The sequence below is a fragment of the Cupressus sempervirens genome, chromosome 5 (genome assembly GCF_028749045.1).
Source record: "Cupressus sempervirens isolate cs-2001-9-10 chromosome 5, ASM2874904v1, whole genome shotgun sequence".
Classification (NCBI taxonomy): domain Eukaryota; kingdom Viridiplantae; phylum Streptophyta; class Pinopsida; order Cupressales; family Cupressaceae; genus Cupressus; species Cupressus sempervirens.
In genome coordinates, this window is record NC_143122.1 from 624261826 (window position 1) to 624281906 (window position 20081).

Genomic DNA, 20081 nt, shown 5'->3' on the forward strand with positions numbered 1-20081 from the left:
ATACACTTCAAATTTGAGCTTAGATGTAAATTAAATTGCTTTCAATAGAAGAGACAACTTGCTTTCAAACTTCGTGTTGATTCAGGGTATTATGTGACGACATTTAAGTATTCATTGTGAGTTTAATATTTTCAAAAGGGATTTGAACTCAATCTTGTAGATTTTTAGCTGCATGGTGCATTTAGAGTTATAGTTTGTTTCCAAATTTGTCTTGCAGACTAAGCTCCTTATCAAACTATAAGCTTAGAACATACAGATAAGGAGGTAATTTGCAGACTTTGTGCTACTTTTACTTTCAGATTTGTGAAAACAAATGTGAAATAAGTGGTGGAGACTTTGAGCTGCATATGTTTCATTCTTGTTCTTAAAATCTTATGAAGAGCCATGGAAAGACTTTGAGCTCTCATGAATTCTTGGTTACATAAATGTTGGTACACTAAAGGTTATTCTTGTGTCTAATCTTTTGTTTATCGGAATTATTGCTCCAATAGATGCTTTGTAGTTGAAATACACTGTTGCTTTAAGATTGTATTGTAATATTAACATCTATTTTGAAATGTAGAATTGGACAAGTGTGCTCTGATCTAGCTTAGTGTAAATAAGTAGTTAAGTGTTTCATTGATTCCAGTGGTAATAAGAGGGGGAAGCCTTCCCTGAGAAGTAGGAGAGACTATGTCTCACATGCTGTGATTGGAACCACTGTTTTCAAATTGATCCTGAAAACTATTAGTTGCAAATTATCCATAGTTTTGTAAGTTGTTATACTGACTTACAAAATTGCCACCCAACAGTTTTTGGTGACTCTACTTGGGACATGACGACATTCAAAAGCTTGACGCTTTCATTTGACTTATGCCCGTGTCCTATTCATTGTCTTAGTTCTTGTAGATTTTGAAGCTTTTATTAAGGATATGTAAATAGCTACCCAAGTTCCTTGGTGAAATGCTGTTGGTCCATTGAATTTGGCTCTACCTCTACATGCTCTTCCTGATGGCTCATAGAAGAATATGGCAAAGTTTTTCAGTGATGGACAACAATATTGTAACGAACATATTGCTGTTTTTTACATTGCATGTGGTGTTGAACATAAGGACACGATTGTAAAGTTGTTCGTAGAAACTGTCCAAGGTGTGGTTGCTGACTTGTTTTACTGCCTTGCAGCACAATCTATTACAAATTGGGCTACTCTCATAGTCATGTTTGAAGAAAGCTTCAAACCTCTTGAAGATGCTCATGATTTGTTGGCCCAACTCACCCAGCTGAAGGAGGACTTTCACATACCTATGCATGAACTTGTGGTTCATTTGAACAAGATGACATGAAGAATTCCAACTATTCCTCAAATTTGAAGTGTTTCTTCGTCAACGCTAAAATTTCAGAAGTTAGATTTCTGCTAGAAGAGCAACCTTAGCTACTCTTGAGGTAGTAGGTTGTCCTGCTTGTCACCACAAAATGAAGATAATAGTACAAACCTTTTTGCTTTTCTCTGAGATAACTTATTATTCAATTGGCAAAAACTGATCAAACAATTGTCACCAATCCACATAATAAAACACTTTACCAAAGGTTCTAAGTCCTTCTTTTGTTTTTTTAGGTTGTTAGACTATACTTGATTTTTGAGGCCTTCAAAGTCCCTTTTGTGTTTGTTTAGATTCTTGTAGTCCTTTTTGTTTCCTTCAATCTTTTGCTTTCGATCATACCTTCAATTCAAGATATCAAGGTTTAAATGAAGTTGTTAGTCACAAGACATTAAGTGCCCAAAAAGTCGGTTCTCCAACCGCAACTGCATATTTAAAATATTGACCTTATATTTTAATGTCGAGTTGCACTTTTTGAAAAATATAACTTAAATAATCTTTGTTATGTTTTTAAGTTACTTTATGACTTTTAATTTATCACTTAAGTGATTTAAGTCATTATAGTGCTTTTTATGTTATAATTTGATGTTGAGTTACTTTTTAATTTATCACTTAAAGTGACTTTAGCACTTTATGGTCTAATTTGATGTTGAGATTTACTTTAATGTTTTTCAAAACATTTAAGTGAAATATCACTTTTTGAATATATTTACACATGATGTGTTAAAATATGTGGAGATGAAGAACTTGGCAATCCAGTAGCTTGTCTCTGGACATCTACATAAATATTTGCAGCATTTTCTAACATTATTCTTATTCTCAACATAGGTTTAGTGACATCTCTATGTGGTCCTTTGTAAGAGGAGGTCAAGTCCCTTTTCTATTTTCCTTTTCCATTTGAATCTTGGTCCAAGATACACTTATTCTTATCACCTTAGCTTTCGAGGAGCAATTTCTGATTAGATCCTTAAAGGGGTCATAATCATGCACATTTCCTGATAGCCTATATGCAGTCCTCATATGTTGGATCAAATGTTTTGGATCACAATTCTTCACCATATCAACTGCAATTTTTTAGGGTGCAAGTTTATTACATATCAATTTGAACCCCTCTTTAACTCTTATTTGAAAATAAGGAAAATGGTTAGAGGTGGCAAATACCCTTTCTTCTTTGCCAGAGACTGATCTTGGCAACAAATGTGTTGCCATTTGTAAGAACCCCAACTGATTCTAACTTTGACAAACACCAATTTTCTTTACCATTCAGATGTTTGACATTTTGTCAAACACTTTGTAAGCAAGCTTTGTCTTGCTGTAATCTATTTTCAGATTGTGTTTGGGTTGAAATATGAAGTTTTTGCAATGTGAAAGTTATACAAATGAAGCAAATTGCAAGTACAATGAAATATAACTAAATAATTACAATTATGTCACCACTGTTACAAATTTAATGGACTTTAATTTATTTACTTATTTTCCTAGTAGTTCAAAATATACATCCTAATGACAAGTACAACAATACTTTGCAAAGACTCATACCTAGAGTGAAGAATAAACCATTTATTTGTAAATCTGGGCATGAATGGTGACTGCTGTAGTTAAAAGCAGAGTCTTTGGAAGGAATTCGCTGCAAGAGAAACCCCATGTCACCTCTCAAATTCAGCCACCCAGTATGTGTTCAATGCAGATTAAAAACTCCCAACAACAGATGAAATTATTTGCTTCTCAACCACAATAAAAGCCAGTAAGAGAAGACGCCAAATTCTCCAATAGACAATTTCTCCTCAGCCACAATTGAAATAGAATGAGGAAGTACCAAATTCAAACCCAGAAATCAAACCCTTATACCTCAACAAGGGAATGAAATTCACTAACTCAGAAAACCCTCATAAAAAACCATAAAAAGCAAATAGACAATTAGATAATCAATTCTCATAATGGGAGGTATATTTATAATCTCCACTAAGCAACTTAGCTTCAACTACACACCTTTTACTTAAAGGCCTTTTCGCTTTATACAGAGGCACATAATATAATTTATTAATTTCCTTTTGGCTACCAAAAATGACTTTTTCAACCAATATTCTAACCAAAAATGACTTTTTCAACCAATATTCTAACACGCAAGGTCATCGTTTCTTGTGTCCAAGATTTAAAACTTTCAACCCGGTTCCAATGAGCTATGACACTAAGGTGGCCAACATAAAGTACCAACAAAAATAGTAACCTTAACATATATAGTTGAATAATAATAATAATTCACTTGTCTTGCAAAAATGACTGAAGAAACATCAGAATCAAAATCTGACAATACCAAAGAGATCCTAATGAAGAAAAACAATGAATGAACTTGACGCTCCCTCCAAAATTCTTTCAGCCCAAACCAGAAGCAAATAATAAAAATTGAGAGCATCACTCAACTCATGTTACTCAATTGAACTCATCAGAACCAACTGTTGACTTGCTATAAATAGTAAGTCCCTCAAGACAAAGCCTAAACTTACCATAGGCCATTGGAAAGCCTAATAACTCCACAATTGAAACCCTCAAATCCCATTATCATTCCACAAAAGTCGTGATGATGAACTGACCAAGCTGATTGCAGGAACTTGCTAACAATGGGGAGATTACACCACGGGTGCACCATATACTCTTATTACTGTGCAATCTGAATAGAAAAATTAATCGCTTCTATTGTAGATATTCTTAATTGAAGAATTTGCTATGTTGGCCTCAAGAATCTTCTTGCACTTATAATCAACCTCCAATCCATTACCTTTGCCAAATTACAGAGCGCTACTTTATTAAAGGACTTCTCAAATGTGCAATGAAATGGCCTTCTTATAGTGCATATCCTAAATGTATGTCTATTCCTCGATTGGCAATTTCTTGTGTTTTGCATCATCCACAGCCTCTTTAAGAGGAGGTTGCCAAAACTTTGCACCACTCTCAAGAAGTATAAGAGAGAACATTAAGTGGCTTTTAATATACACCATGTTAGAAGTTTTCTTTAGAGAACTAAAGGCCTTGTGTATTTGTTCGTCAACATAGTTTGCATAATCATATGGCCTATTTGGTCCTAGTGTTGGATATCTATAGCTAGCACCATGAGATGAGTGGGCATTTGAACTTGTGAATCTACACCCAATGCTTGATAGGGGGCAATACATATTTTAATTAAGTAATCTTCAAAGATGTCATAATTGAAGGGCTCTTCATTAATGTTTGTGAATTTCTTTCGTTGGTTGTCCACTGTCTTAGGTGTGAAATTGGGAACATTTCACCCTATTACTTCCATTCAACTCTTTATGCTCCATTATTAAATCACCAAAATTAATGGGCACTTGGGCATTGATGTTCAAATTGAAACCTTTAAAATATACTGCTTGTCAAGGTTAGTAAGGACCTATATGTTGGGATCATATATTGCCCTGGTGTCTAGTTTATACACCTTTGCGATTTCCGTAATTAGATCTACATAGATGAACACTTTGGGCATAACTAATTTACTCGAACCCAAGCTCCACACATTATAAAATGGATGCCTTTGCTATACATTTGTTAAATTCATATTAGACTAGGTTAAAGTTGTTAATTGGGATGATGTGGCCTCTATAGGTGTCATTTTTGTTAACTAGGTTATCAAACAGGATTCTTGCACCACAAGCACGTGGACCTAGGAGACTATGCAATATTTTCCTTATGCAAGTTTCTTTTCATTCCTCTTCACTCAACTTGTTTGTAAGGGTGAGGGTTTTATGAGCATAAGGTAGGGTTAGGGTTTTTTTGCATATTTGAAAATTAAAATTACTTACAGAGATTTCACGGAGAACTAGTGCTTCTAACACTTCAATTCTGACTTAGAAAACCTTAGGAAACACACAATCCCTATTTTGAAAGCAAAACAATGAAAACACAAGAGAGTTGGACATATTTATTTATTGCTCTTGAAAACTCTTGATCCGTTTGCAACTTGAATCTTGCGAACACACAACATGGAAGGCTTGTATAGAGCTTCTGAGATGAGAAAGATTGCAATTGAGTGAAAAGGGGTTGGCAAAATCAGATGAGAAACAAATATGATTTCCATTAATGCCATAGGCATGAAGTAGATGTTTGGAAGTAGCCATTCTTCAAGTTTAAATGTCGACCGTTGATATTTATAACCTGACCATTCGCACGATATTTTTGCCCCTTTTAAATTTTTGCATTTATTGGCAACAAGGCCTGCCTTCTGAAATGAGTCAACCGGATCTCAAGTTGAGAATCTTCCTTCCAATTCTTCTCATGATTGACTAATGACCTAAGAATCTCCATTGGGCACAAGCAATGGACCTCAAGTTTACATGGCATTACTATGTAAGCATATGGCAGCATCACAGGCTCTTGAGGGAAACTAATCCTTGAACCCTGATGACGTATCTACCAATGAATGACTGCAGCTGGATGCCATCAGGTTCAAGGCCTTTCCCAATTCTACAGATGGGCCCATCGAAGGAACTTGTGATAAAATTGTTAGCTACAATGGAAAAATGTTAATGAAAGCAGTGCCATGTTAACATTTTGAGCATTGGTAGCTTTTGGATGGAGCAAAGAATTATTTCAGCAATAAAGGGACTAGATATGATAAGTAGATGTGGCAAACACGGATGACACATGTTGGCCTTTTGCATATTTATGGCTGAAAAGATGATCGCTGTGAGAGTTTGCAATAAGAAAACTAAATGCAATATGAAGTTAGCAAGCTGATGCAAGATGATGCAAACTGACATGGCGAATGAGCTGGTGGGCAATAGACTATATTGTGTTTTGGCAGGATGGAAACCCTCTTTAGGAAATAATGCACGATAGAAGATTTAGGAGCTATGCAATTACAAGGTGCTGAATAAGGAAGGATGGGGACCACAAATCCCTAGCTTGACAACAGAAGTTATACAAAATGCACATGCTTTGAGTGGGAACATTAGGATACTAGGGGATAATTTGCCATACAATCAAAATGTCTTCAGGACATAAGTTGGGAGTGACCAGTCAAGCAAGTCAACATAAAATTAGAACACAAAACCAATAAAGCAATATGACAGCTAGATTTTAAGATAATGAGGATAAACATGCCATGGAACATGTAAAGGAACCCTAGAACTTTGCAAAAGAGTACCGGTAGGTTTATGCGCAATTACATGGAATCAGTTATTGTGGATTTTGGTTGTTGAATCCAAGAATATAATTATATGGAGAGCATGAATTTTCATGATCTTTAAGCTTTTGTGATCAAACTTGAATGCTGTCTACAGGAGACAGCATTACATGTTTTTCCTCTAGCAAGCTAGAGTTTTTGCTTTTCTTGTCTTTACCAACTTAATCATCATGTGAGTTCAACTGGGTTTTATCCATAATTCTCTGTTTCTGTTGTTTTTCCACTTTTTTACAAGATATAATATGCTAATATGGATAGAATCTGTCATAAATCTAGGTATGCAATTTGACAAGTGAAGAGAATACCGTGATATTAGCTTTTGCTATGAACAAACCATCCTTGAATCATGCTACTTAGAACTGAAATTTGATAATGAAAGATAACAGTATGATGTTATATCTGGCTTTCAATGTCAATGAAGCATTTTTTGGATGGTATTAATATGCGAGAAGATCTACCTTTTTTTCACATGCATTGACACCTAGAACTTAGATTAGAGCAGAACTAATTGATGCTTTTATTTTTTTCTTGCATGCAGTTTATTGCTCAGATGCTGCTATTAATAAATCCTCCAAGGAAACGATTGTGGATCCAAGGTAACTGCATTTTTCTGCCAAAATATATTTGTTACACTTGATGACTTCTTTTCTAATGAAGCAAAGATTGAACCAACTCATGATTACTTTTTAGCTTATATCAGATATAGGTTAACCCGGTTCATAGATAAAGAATAATATCAAATCAGATTATGAATTAATTATGTGCTCACATTTTTGGAGAGAATTTTATTCACAAAATGTCTTCAGCAAGCTCCAGAAAGAAGTGCCTTTTATGTCTGTATAAAAAATGCAAAGCTGTCATCCAACAATCTGTTTCCGGGAAAAAATTAGGTACATCTGTAAAGTTAACTTTTGCCAAAAGAGAACTGCATTTAAATCACAGGATTTTCACCTAAATTGGAGATTTTTTTTTTCAACCTACAAGGGAAAGGACTGCATTTCCTGCTGATCAGAAATTCGTTGAACTTTTCTACAAGGTGACTTATTTTGCAAGGGAATAATGTTGGGTTTCTAATCAGTTGACTGTACTAATTTATACTCTACCTTGCCAATCGTGCTTTGTCTAACATTGCCAATTCCATTTTTGTTTTCTTATATTTATGTGTATGAACTACTATGAAGACTGAATTTCTACTGCTGAATTCTGTTTTTGATGAGTAATTAAAGCCAGTCCTTTCATCTTGTGAAATAGGTATTTTTCTGTTTGGTGATATTGTCCTGTTAAAAATTAGTCTCTATTTGCACACAAGATAGAAGTTTGGTACCTTGTGTTGGAGCACCTCCAGAAGACTGAATTTCTACTGCTAAGTTCTGTTTTTGATGAGTAATCAGTGCCAGTCCTTTCATCTCATGAAATTGGTCTTTTTCTGGTTGGTGATATAGTCATGTTAAATTGAAGTGTGTATTTGCACCCCTGAATAAGTTTGGTACCTTGTGTGGTAGCACCTCCATGGTTCTATATACTGCATAAGCTCTTTCGTGCTAATCGATCAATGAATACATCAGGGTTCAACCAAAATTCTGTAAGGAATTTATGCATTAGTGAAAGGTATTTGTAAAACTAAACAGCATCATGATGCTTGGTGGATTGAATACAAAATGTGTGGTTCTAGGCTTCAAACATGCATAATATAAAAAACATAAGGCAGATTACAAAACGCATTATGTCTTGAAATTGTTCACTAGTTTCAGTGGTTACATATGATATAAGCTTTTTATAGATGAAAATCCTTAAGAATTCAATAACTCTTGATAAAGATTGGTAAGGAATTTGCTAAAAGGTATCAATGATGATCAGTGCTCTGCTATGGATGAAAGTCTTACAAGAAACAATGAAGCATTAATTCATCCACATAAAAATGTGATCTTTTTTAAGGCCAATATTATAAAACTGTTTTTGCTTTGAATTGATCTGAAATCTATTAATAGCCACAACTCTATTTTTGAGATTTTATCTCTCCATGAAGGTTTGTGCACCTATATAGGCTATTTGCAACCTTCTTAAATTAGACCTTGGTCCTCTGTGTTGCATGCCTATATATGCAAATTAGTTAACTTTAAATAATGTTTCAGGAACCAGTGGCAAGCACCATAATATACTTGTATTTTTTTTGTTTTAAAAATTTGTTTTTTTTGCCCTAACGTGTGCATATGTTTGCTTTGACAAACTTTTAAATCACTTATCTAGTGCACATCTTTCTTCATATAAATTACACTCCTGTATCTGCTGACATCTAGCCTTTTGAAATTCTGTTTTATGCCCTAGGGTATGCACATTTGCACTTCAGTCCTATACTGACTGAAAATGAATTTGTAATCTGCTGTCTAGAGTTGTGATCTGGAAGAGTTTAACCCTTTGGTTTCAGAACTGTGAGACCCTAACAAACTAGGATCTGACTGAGCAATGAAATCTGCTGAAACTTAAAAGAGTAAAGACAGGTGTCTATAGCGAACACCCCTTTTACCTTCATGACCATAGAAATTGTGTCCCTCCAAAGTTGCGCCTTCTTTTTACTTCAGAAGACTGCTAATGATTTAGGCTTTGAATAAGAAGATTTTTTTAGTGAACTAGTATAAATATTTGTAAATCAGCTATAGGCATGTGGAGATTTGATTTTCAACAAATAAACATGAACTGCTTTTTGTGGAGGGTAAAATACTGACCATTTCAAAGAAAAAACTGCAACAATAATGAAAATTCAGTTGAATACCTTAGTTAATGGACCTAAATGAAAGGTTACACGTATAATGATCCCTACAAAATGATATTTAGGCTCAAAATTTTGCTTTTATATGATTGTTTTTGGTCTGTATATGATAGGGGTCATGTTATTTCTAGTAATTTGTGGCTCCATCCTTGAAAGGTAATGACTACCTAGGATCACCATCATTCTGCGGTCCATTCTGATACATCATGTTTCTTCTCTTGATATATCCTTATTGGGACGTTTTCTGTCTTCCCTAGGATCCTGGAAATTGCTGCCTTGCGTAAGCTTCCGAAATCCTTTGTGCTTAAATGTACATGTTTGAAGACAATTTGTTATCTTGAGTGTTGAAACTTAAAACCCTCAGTTGTGTGTTCCTTCACCAACCCTAAGCTTTGGATTTTGAAAATAGTCAGTAGTGCCCAATTTTTGAAACACCCACTACTGCATATTCAGCTTTGGTTGCATGTGTTTGGGTGAGCACATAAAGCTCCTCATCAGCAGCCCTTGTGTTAGAACATAATGTTATCAGGGGTACATTAATATTTAATGTTCTAATATGTAATATCCAAGTAGGATATTGGATATTATCTCCAAATTTTCTCACAAACAATTTTCAGAATATAACAATTCAATTATGCAATATAGCCCATCAACATAAACTGACAAATAAACCAGTATACTCAATAAAAAATTCAATTTTAACAACTCCAGATTGGCTATTGTATTATAAAATCAGCAATACGATAACATGCATAAATCCTCTACAGCAGATGGGGATTCTGGTTCAGTGTTGGTGAATGCTTCTGCTTCCAAGGTGGATGCCCAAGATGGTTGTTCTGGTTCTCTTGGTGCAGATTCTGGTCTTGTTAACAGTGTTGTGGATCCCATAGCAGAACCAGGTCAAGACTCTGGTTCTAAGGTTGCTATGGGCTTGGTACACTCTGTTTCTATTATCTCTGATAATGGTACTATTTCTGGTACCCCTGTTTCTGAATCTGGTCGAGATAATGTGAATACTGACTCTGGAAATAAAGTGAAAGTATCTAATCTCTGTGTTAATGCTGGTTCTCTGAATACTGGTCCCATATTGGTGGATTGCCCTGGCCAAAAGGATGTATGTCCTTTTGATGCTGTTGCTGGAAGTGGTATTCAATCCAGTGGTTACTGCTCCAGATCGCTGGATGTTGTGATGGCTAGTCCTAGCCACAGTTTGGATGATTTTCCAACTTTTCTGAATGCTCAAAAGTGGCAGTCAAAGGCTGCGTTGGTTGAGGAGGTATGGATACCTGTAAAAACAAAAAGATCTAAAAAGTCTCACCTTCAATTTGATATGATTTTGCGTTCTCATAAAAAGGGAGTGAAATCGAAATCTTAGTCCTTTCTTTTCTGGTCTGGGAGGTTTCTCTGGTTTTTCCAGTCTGTCTTTCCAGGTCCCTAACCTGGGTTTGATGGTTTCAGGTCCTTTACCTGGTTCTGTTGTACTGCTGGTTTTAGGTCCGTTTAAAACTTGGTAGAGCTTCATGGTAAATCTTTCTTTATATTGTAAAGGGTTTCGGGGCCCCTTCAAAACCTGCTTTTACCTTAATCTAAAACATGCATAAAGTCCAATCTTACAAACATCAATAATAGTCAGATTGGAAACACATAAAAAGAACTTGTAAACTCAGTGTGAACTCTGTCTTGAATCCGCTGCAGTGATGAACCAGGGCTACACCCAATCCACCAGAGATGGCCTAAAGGCTTGCGACCTCAACACTGAAATGGAAGATGTAAACTCTCCTAATGTTTCTCGAAGAGAAACTCAAATTCTCCAAACAAACAATAATCCAAGCATGCTGAAAATGAGCTTCTCATGCTTCTTTTATGCTTAAAACAGTGACTCTTCAGTTTCCTTCGCCTATCCTTCTGTCCTTTTTCCTTCTTGTCACCTTTAACTCACTTAATAATATTAATTTGACCCATTTTATAATTTTGTATTAAGCTCCCTTAAGCCAAATTTTTTTTTTTTTTGAATTTGGCTTCAGATTTCCTAATGTCCCAAACAGGGGACATTACAAGTCCTCCGTCCTTGAGATTGCTTGTCCTCAAGCAATTGGTGCTAGGATCCCATATAAATCTGCTAGTAGGCTTGAAACCCAGTCTAAAATTTATTGCTTCACCCATCCATTGTGCTACATAGATTAAAACTTCTCCAAGCCCAAAACAGTATAGCTACTCATCAATATGTTGCTGGAGTAAAGCATCAATCATACCAATACCAGGATCACACACTATTATACTATCACAACTATCAGATATGAGAAGTTATAAATGTCTTGATGAGCTACTGATACTGGGCAATTCTCCATCTGTGAGTGATCTCCTGTGGAAATGCATACCAACCTCCATCATAACTATCCATCTTGAACTATTGATGAAGGAACCAAATTGCTCAATAGCTGAAATCAATACCAAAGGTGTAGAGAGGCCATACGTTCTATCATCAGTCTGAAATACACCTGGGTACAATGTCGATAGGAATAAAGAAAGGACTAAAAATCCATCCCTTATGGTCAAATTATAACTCCCATCAATACTCAACCAAGATCTATTTAGCTGATGAAGCAAGGAGTCTATCCAACTTATGTGTAAGTCAAAAATTGAAACCATGTGTAAGTTGATCGGAGAATGAGAAATATCATTAAATCAGAAAATCGGGTCACCACACCAATCCTGTGAACCAAACTCACCGCTAGGAACTACAACTAGGTGCCACATCCTCCAGTCAAGATCGTCTTCATCACAGAAATCAGAAACTGTATTCAGCTCAAAAAATGGATTATCAAATGTCCAATAAGCATCCACTTCAAACAAAAAATTGTCTACTAGTTTAATATGATCCAAAATTTTGCTACTTGATCTCTTGTGGCAGCTATCCAAGTCATAAGTCTGCTGAATGCTATCAAGTTCTGTAATCACTTCTTGGAAAAACTCATGCCTTCCTTTATGCGTTGGAATAAAGAAAGGACTAAAAATCTATCCCCTGTGGTCAAATTATAACTCCCATCAATCCTCAACCAAGATCTATTTAGCTGGTGAAGCAAGGAGTCTATTCAACTTATGTGTAAGTTGATCGTAGAATCAAAAATATCGTTAATTCAGAAAATCGGGTCACCACACCAATCCTATGAACCAAACTCACCGCAAGGAACTGCAACTAGATACCACATCTTCCAGTCAAGATCATCTTCATCACGGAAATCAGAAATTGTATTCAGCTCAAAAAGTGGATTATCAATTCTCCAATAAGCATCCACTTCAAACAAAGAAGTCTACTAGCTTAATATGATCCAAAATTTTGCTACTTGATCTCTTGTGGCTGCTATCCAAGTCATAAGTCTGCCGAATGCTATCAAGTTCCTTAATCACTTCTTGGAAAAACTCATGCCTTTCCTTTTTCCTCCTGATCTCTAGATTGTTTGGTGACAATCTAATTTTCTGCTTCATGAAGAGCGAGCAGTGTTTTATCCAATGCCTTTTGAGCAACATTAAGCTTCTTGTTGAGCCTATTAACCTCATCCTCTTTTTTCCTTAATTGACCAGCATAATTTTCAACAACCTTTAAGATGTAATTCTTGTTTGAAAGTATGCATAAATGATCTAATTTCAAAGATTCTAACACTATTTTAACCCCCTGTAAATTAGCAACATAAGAATCTCTTTCCATTCCCGTTTGCCTCCTTTCCATTTGTGCCTTCATGTGAAGATCCTCAACAATCCTGTGCGCGTCATCATACGTCACTAAAGCTGCAACAATCATATTTTCAGCGACTCTCAACTGTTCCTTCAAGAATTGGTTTTAATCTTTGTCATTATGAAGAATATTTTCTGATTGGTCACACAAAATACCATCATCCCTGATTGCCATCTTTGTTTGGACCTCTATATCACAATCATGGATAAGTGAGTTGCTGATGTAAGAAACATGTGACTCATCATGAGTCTCAAAAACACTGTTTGATTGATTTGTGTGCAAGGGCAAGGGTGCTGCTATGTCATTAAACAATTCCTCATGACATGAAGTTTGGTGAACCTCTTCGGAATAATCCAACATAACCTCACTTTGAGTATGACTACCTATAATAGAATGTTTGTCAATTTCAATCTCTAAATCACCAATGTAGAGTCTTGAATGTTTCATACCTTAGACAATACTTGAATTTATGTCATCTCCACTAGTTGTGTTGCTTTGTAAGGGTAAAAGAGTAAAATTCTTATCATCCCCATTGCTGGTCTGTATTTCTTTGGCGACTGTATCACCACAAACGTGATCAGGTGTCCAAGAATGGTGACATGTGAAACAGATCTGATCCCTCATTAGATTCTTGCTCCTTTTTGGAGATCCCTCAACTTGTATGCATGCTGAAAATCAACTCAGGTTCAGCTATAAACTCTTTGAACATGTCCAACTTATATTCAATTAGTTCCTCCACAAGGTTGTAAGCTATAGGTGAGATTATGTTCTCCCTTCGCCACGAGACCAATGAATATGATTTTAATAGCTTACATATGTCACCGTTCTCATCAAGGATTAATGACATGATAGTTTTAATGCAGGCCTTCACATTGTCTGGATGATGCTTCCTATATATACTTAAGAAACCATGAAACATTTGAAGTATCATTCATTCACAACAAAGGTCCAACATGATGATAAAAAATCTAGCCTTTGCCATAATATCCAATATTTTAGCTCTCTTACCAAAATTAAGGCCTTTGACATCCTGTAATCCACACAAAATGTCCACCGTCAATTGTAGGACCTTTTGTAGTCGAAATAAATTAACTATTATGTTTAGTTTTTGTTAAAACTAGTTGGGCTAGGTAGTTAGGTGGTGAGGAAATGTGTCGGTTGGTTTCCAACTAACCGACCCTTTTATAAATGTCTGGAACATTGGTAATGTACTCATGTTGGTTTTTGGTATTAATAAAGAAATCATTTCCTCGCCTACTGGTATTGTGGTATGAATGGTATATTCTAGATTTTACTTTGTATGTATCAATTGGATTACTCTGTGTATTCCAATCTACATTTTTGGCACCGTTGCCTAAGTCCGAACCTGGAGGTTGGCAGAATGGAGTAATGGGAAGGCCCTTTGTACCGCTCATCCAAGTAACAAATAGTGACGAGGAAGAGGAGGAAATAACTAGGAAAGATCAATTGACACATGATCTGGTAACGGCTTGGGAAGTTGCAGTCAATCAATAAGTACAAGGGGAAGCCCGTTAGAGAATGGTCCTTGAAGGTACGGCACGCGACGAACTTTCGGTGCCACCAGCAGTGTACGATCTCTTGGGAGAGATCCCTCGCCTGCTAGCATGGAATGTGATATGAGTGGAAGAGGAAAGAGCTAAAACATAAAGGGAAAGGAGGAGACAACAAGTACTACAACAATTTGTAGAAAGGAGGACGAGGGATCGGGAAGAACGTGAAGATTCCAAAAAGGCAAACAAACATTAAAACGATTCATGCCCTTGATTCCAAATATATATCCCAGGCGGGCATAGGGAGAAGAAACTGAGGAAGAAGTCGCCTTGAGGATACTACGTCTCTAGTAGCAAGAGTAGAGACGTTGTAAGTGGAAAGGAGGACAAGGGGACTCCACAAGAATCCAAGAAGGGTTAATTGAGCATACAATTGAAGGTATAGCAAATTTGGTCATCTAAAAAACACCAACAAGAAAGTTGGGATACAAAAATCCAAAAATTCCAGCAGGGAGAGACTTCCGACAGGAGCAAAGTCAAGAAGAAGGGGATACTTTCAGTAGTTCCTCCTTGGGAGGGAGTGTTCTATCGGGAGGAAGTGTTCCATCGGAAGGTGTTCCATTAGGAAGAAGTGTTCCATCGGGAAGTATTCCATCAGGAGGTGTTCCATCGAGAGGTGTTCACATAATGGCAATAGACAAACAAAAATTACCAAGGTTCACTAGAGATGGCTTAGAGGACCTCGCTCGCCATTGTAAAACATGTAAACAATATGGCAAGCGAATGGACAAAATGATGCAACAGAATGGTTAAAAGCCTTTCCGACCACGTTAAGGGGTATTGCCATTGATTGGTATACGGATTTGGAGGCAGCAAAGAAAAACACATGGAATAACATCTGCATAGCGCTCGATGAAGAATTCAGACTCTTGAGAGATGATGAAATAGTAACGAAGAGTTATAACACAAGACAAGGGAAGAGTGAATCTGTCAAAGCCTATAGCAGAAGAATGAAAGAGCTGATAGGGAAACTATATAACAAGCCGGTAGATGGACTAAAGAAACAATGGTTCATTGAAGGATTAACGTCTCTCAAGAAAAAGATGAAAATAGTCCCACCATTGACCTTTGCAAATGCATGTACCCGTGCCACGGACATAGAAAGCGAGAGTAAAACTTCCAAGGCAAGAAGGCATGAAAGCTCAAGTGAAAGCTCAGAGGAGAGTGAAGAAGAATCCAAAACCATTTAAGCCCCGAGAAAAGACTTGAGGCATTTAATGAAGGAAGTGGCAGGGAGTAAGGAAGAAAAGAAAGGAGAGAACTTTGGTGTACTGAGTGTGAGAAAGAAGGCCATACTAAAGGAGCATGCACGAAGAAAACATTTTGTGAGATTTGTCAGGTACTGGGGCATGCAATTAAAGATTGCCCTATAATTTGAAAACAAGGAGCACCCAAGTATTCTTGACCCAAGGGGGGCAATCCACACTTCCCTCCACTTCGTTGAAGAACACAAATACAGAAGCCTCACCCAGAGGATACATAAATAACAGGAGAGGAAGTTACAACAATAGCAACAATAATAGCAATAACAACACACCGCGGCAGCCACTCTAGTATGATGCAAAGGGGAGGTTGATGATTCAATGTAGGAGATGTAATGAATGGGGACATTGTGCACAAGATTGTCAAAGCGGAGGAGGACAAAATGGAGGGATGCTCTGCAAATGGTGTGGGCCAAGCAATCATGAGGATGCAAATTGCTCGAGACAAAAAGGAGTAAATATGCTAAACATTGATAATCCAAAAGGCGAGATTCTTGCAGTTTCCAGGATGCAAGCCAGAAAATTAACCTATTTGGATGCTACTACAGAGATCGAAAGGTTTTAGGAAACAAAGAAATACATTCAAGATAGCATGGGAGAGGAAGGAAAGATAAAGCTAGAGAAGCCTACTTCAAATAGGGGTGTAATGAATATTGTGCAGCAAGTACTAGAAACTGCTATCCCAGTGAAAATAGCTAATTTATTAGAAACACTACCCAACTATAGGTAGCATTAACATAGGGGGCAAACCTGAAAGGGATAACCCCAAAGAAAGAAAAGGAGGGAGAAGCATGTACAAAAGACAATACATTGTTCACCATAGGGATAGGGAGAACACCAGCGGTAGTAGAGATGGAGATACTAGGGTGCAAACTCTTGAATACCATTGTGGATTGAGGTTCCAATGTAACTGTCTTATCAAAAGAAACATGGAAGGAAATAGGGAAACCTACACTCTAGCCACCGACATTTCAACTAGTGGGAGCGGACCAACATGGAATCAAGAGTATAGAAACGCTCATAGGACAAAAAGACATAGTTGGCACGCAGCAATTTTTTCTTGATTTTGTGGTTATCACTCTAGAGAAGAAAGGATACGATGCTTTATTAGGAAGGGGATGGTTGGTGACAGAAAAAGCTACCCATAACTGGAAATGAAATACTCTATCTGTTGAGTTGGAAGGAAGAAAGTACATCATAGACCTTAAGAACCAGTCAGTAAGTGAAGACCTGGCATTGGACTCGGAAGGAGAGGACTATGGAGGGATGGAACCAAATGAGGAAGGAGTAGTTAGATTAGGGGAATGCTCAGAAGATGTTATTCCAAGATGTATTTGTGAAATTGTGTGATATTCCATTCTACACCTTCTCCAAGATGTTATCAGCATAAGGTGCAACAGGAGCTGTTATCCTAATGATCTCACTCAAGCAAGAGGCAATTGTAAGTCTCACACCATTATTCAGATTCCCCAACTTTTGGGGCTGCACTTACGCAATCATTGAAGGCTATAAAGTCCAATTTAAGAGCCTCCAATTAGATTGATCCACATTAGATAGACAAAAGTCCAGCTCTTCCAAATTTTATAGAAGGTCATCAACTAAGTTCTTGGTCTCTAACAACCATCCCATGATGTACGTCCTATTTCCTATTGTTTTTTCCTTATGCAAGTCCCTTAACTATTCACCTTCAAAGGGTTCATTGAATTCTCGAGAGAAGACATTGTTCTTCATCTTTTCCATGGTCTTATATTGTTTCCCCTAAACTGAATTCTGATGTACTGAAGATTACACTTCTCTATTTGTTTGCATGTAATCTGATTTTTTCTAAGATTTTTGAATCGTAGACTCAAACTAATACATGAGCTATCCTATTCTTTTTTGTCAAGATAATATTGAAAGGGACATTTATTCGTTCAATGTTTTCCATGCTGTGGAAAACAAGTGACATTTTATTTTCCTTTTAAAGAAATGCGCCTAGTTGCAACTAGAAGCTTAACTTCACAATATTAGATTCTTCTGAAGACACCAACTTTTAGCTGAATGCTTCACTTCTCCTTACATGACCAAAATTTCAAAGTTTCTCCTTGGTTAGAGACAATGAGAATAAGCCCGTGGAAATGTCCAAATGAATACTTTTTCAATACATAGTCCAAAGTGTTTCATCTATAAATATGTCTATTGAAACTCCAAAGCCCATAGGAGAGTTCGAATGGACTATTACAAATATCTAGATATTATGATCAACACTATCTCATGCCAGGTTTAACTAGTGGTCACTACTACACAACGATGACATGTATCATGACAGTCTTCATTCCATTGTTTCGATTCCTAGTAAACAACTTCAATTTCTACCCACATCTTACTTCTGACTTCCTGATGGCACTGTCTTTTTTCTAATTTCATATTGTTGCTTTTTTCTTATGCTAGGTATATCTCGTGTCTTTATATCCCACCAATTCCTAAACGCTCTTATATCTGCATTATTGTATGATAATGTGCTTTGAGTTGTAAGGGCTTAAAACTTATTGCTGCCGCTACTTGGAAGAAACATGATATTAACCAATTTGTTAAGATAAAGATCACTTATCTGCAAATATAATAACATTGCCATCATCTTGTTTTGTTCCAAATACAGATTTGACTTATAAATATGAGAGGAGACATGTCTCATGAAGAGACATGTCTCTATGGTTAATCATAATTAGATAACATATTAACAATAATATAGATAACCATAACTAAATATATAATATAATAAATAAATAAATAAATATATATATATAATATAAGTAGATATATTTGTCTAAACGATGATTTCCCAATAACGATAAAAGAATTATCTTCAAGTCGATTCAATCCGACTGAAGCTACAATCTTAACACTCCCTCTTAGCTAGGGAGGATTGTTATAGAACACATTATGCTCTCCAACATATGGAGAGATATCTACTCAATATGATATTCTTGGAATGGCATATTAACATATATCCATCAACGTAGATGTTATCTTTCAAAATAATCCGAAGTATAATTCAACAAAAATTATCAATATGATATTCATTATACTTATATTCTTTTGGTATGTGTACTGGCATCAAATCTTTGATGCCTACCAAAAGAATATGCTATATCTTAGAAAGACGTGTGTTATTTGATCTCGAGCACTCTGGGACAACAATTGAATGTAGTCTATCAGATAACAAAACAAGAACAACAAATATAGTATCAATAATGTCATGAATCTATCCTTGGTCTATGAGAGAAACTATCATTGTATATATATTAATATAAACAGCCTGATTAGTGCATGATCATCAAGTATCAATCAGCATGAGATATCAATACGTGAAGTAAATCAAACATATTCATATATGTATGTATATGCATTTACATATGCATGTATATACATGTACATGCGTATATGTATGTTCCATATACTGATATCAGATCCAAGTGAAGTTATTACTTTAACACTCCCTCTTAGTGAGGGAGGATATGATCAATATCTTAATCTGAATAAACTCATATTTGAGTTTGCATAAAAAATGCATATACACAATTATATCCCTTTAAGAATATATACTTTCTGATTTTCGGCACATCCAGGACATAGACATAGTCGATCAGATAATCTCTTGATCTCATGATTTTCGGCTCAATCCAGGGCTATTATGATTTACTTATTGTCATGAGTTCCGACACAGTTCGAGACAGCAAGTTAATGTAGTCTATCATGACAATGGATCAAGAATACAACACAACAACCACAGTATCATGATTTCTGACTCATTCCAGTATAATGCAGGAGCATCCTGGGTGTAAGAGCAATCTTGCATCAACCAAAAATATTACATTTTAATTGTTTGAATAAGGGTCGTCTTAATGCAGAGTTGTTGTCTATGGAGGCTTGCTACTCAGTTAGTTGTATGGTCTCAGAATGTCCTAATTTTAGAGTTGGAGGTTCATCTCTGTCATATCAGCCTGCTAGTTGAGGTTCAATGCTATATCATAAGTATTGATGAAGTTATTGTGGATTTTTGATACAAAAACTTTGGGCTCAGTTTTGAAGGTCTAAACATGCCTGGATGAGGCTCGAAAACTCAACTGATGGGTGTTTGTGTGGAATTCGAGACTGTAGATCAGAAGTTGAGGATTTTGAAAATGGGTTATAATAGAAAATTAGAGAAATGA

General features: G+C 36.2%; 1 protein-coding gene across 2 annotated transcripts in view; it reads left to right on the top strand.

Moving 5' to 3' along the window:
* LOC149557445 (Cation efflux family protein) overlaps window positions 1-20081 on the top strand; it is a 150386-nt gene that overhangs the window by 41076 nt on the left and 89229 nt on the right. For both annotated transcript variants that reach the window (XM_089832094.1, XM_089832095.1), the window contains exon 2: window positions 7094-7151. In XM_089832094.1, the coding sequence (XP_089688220.1) occupies window positions 7094-7151 (58 nt within the window). The remainder of the gene's footprint in view (window positions 1-7093; window positions 7152-20081) is intronic.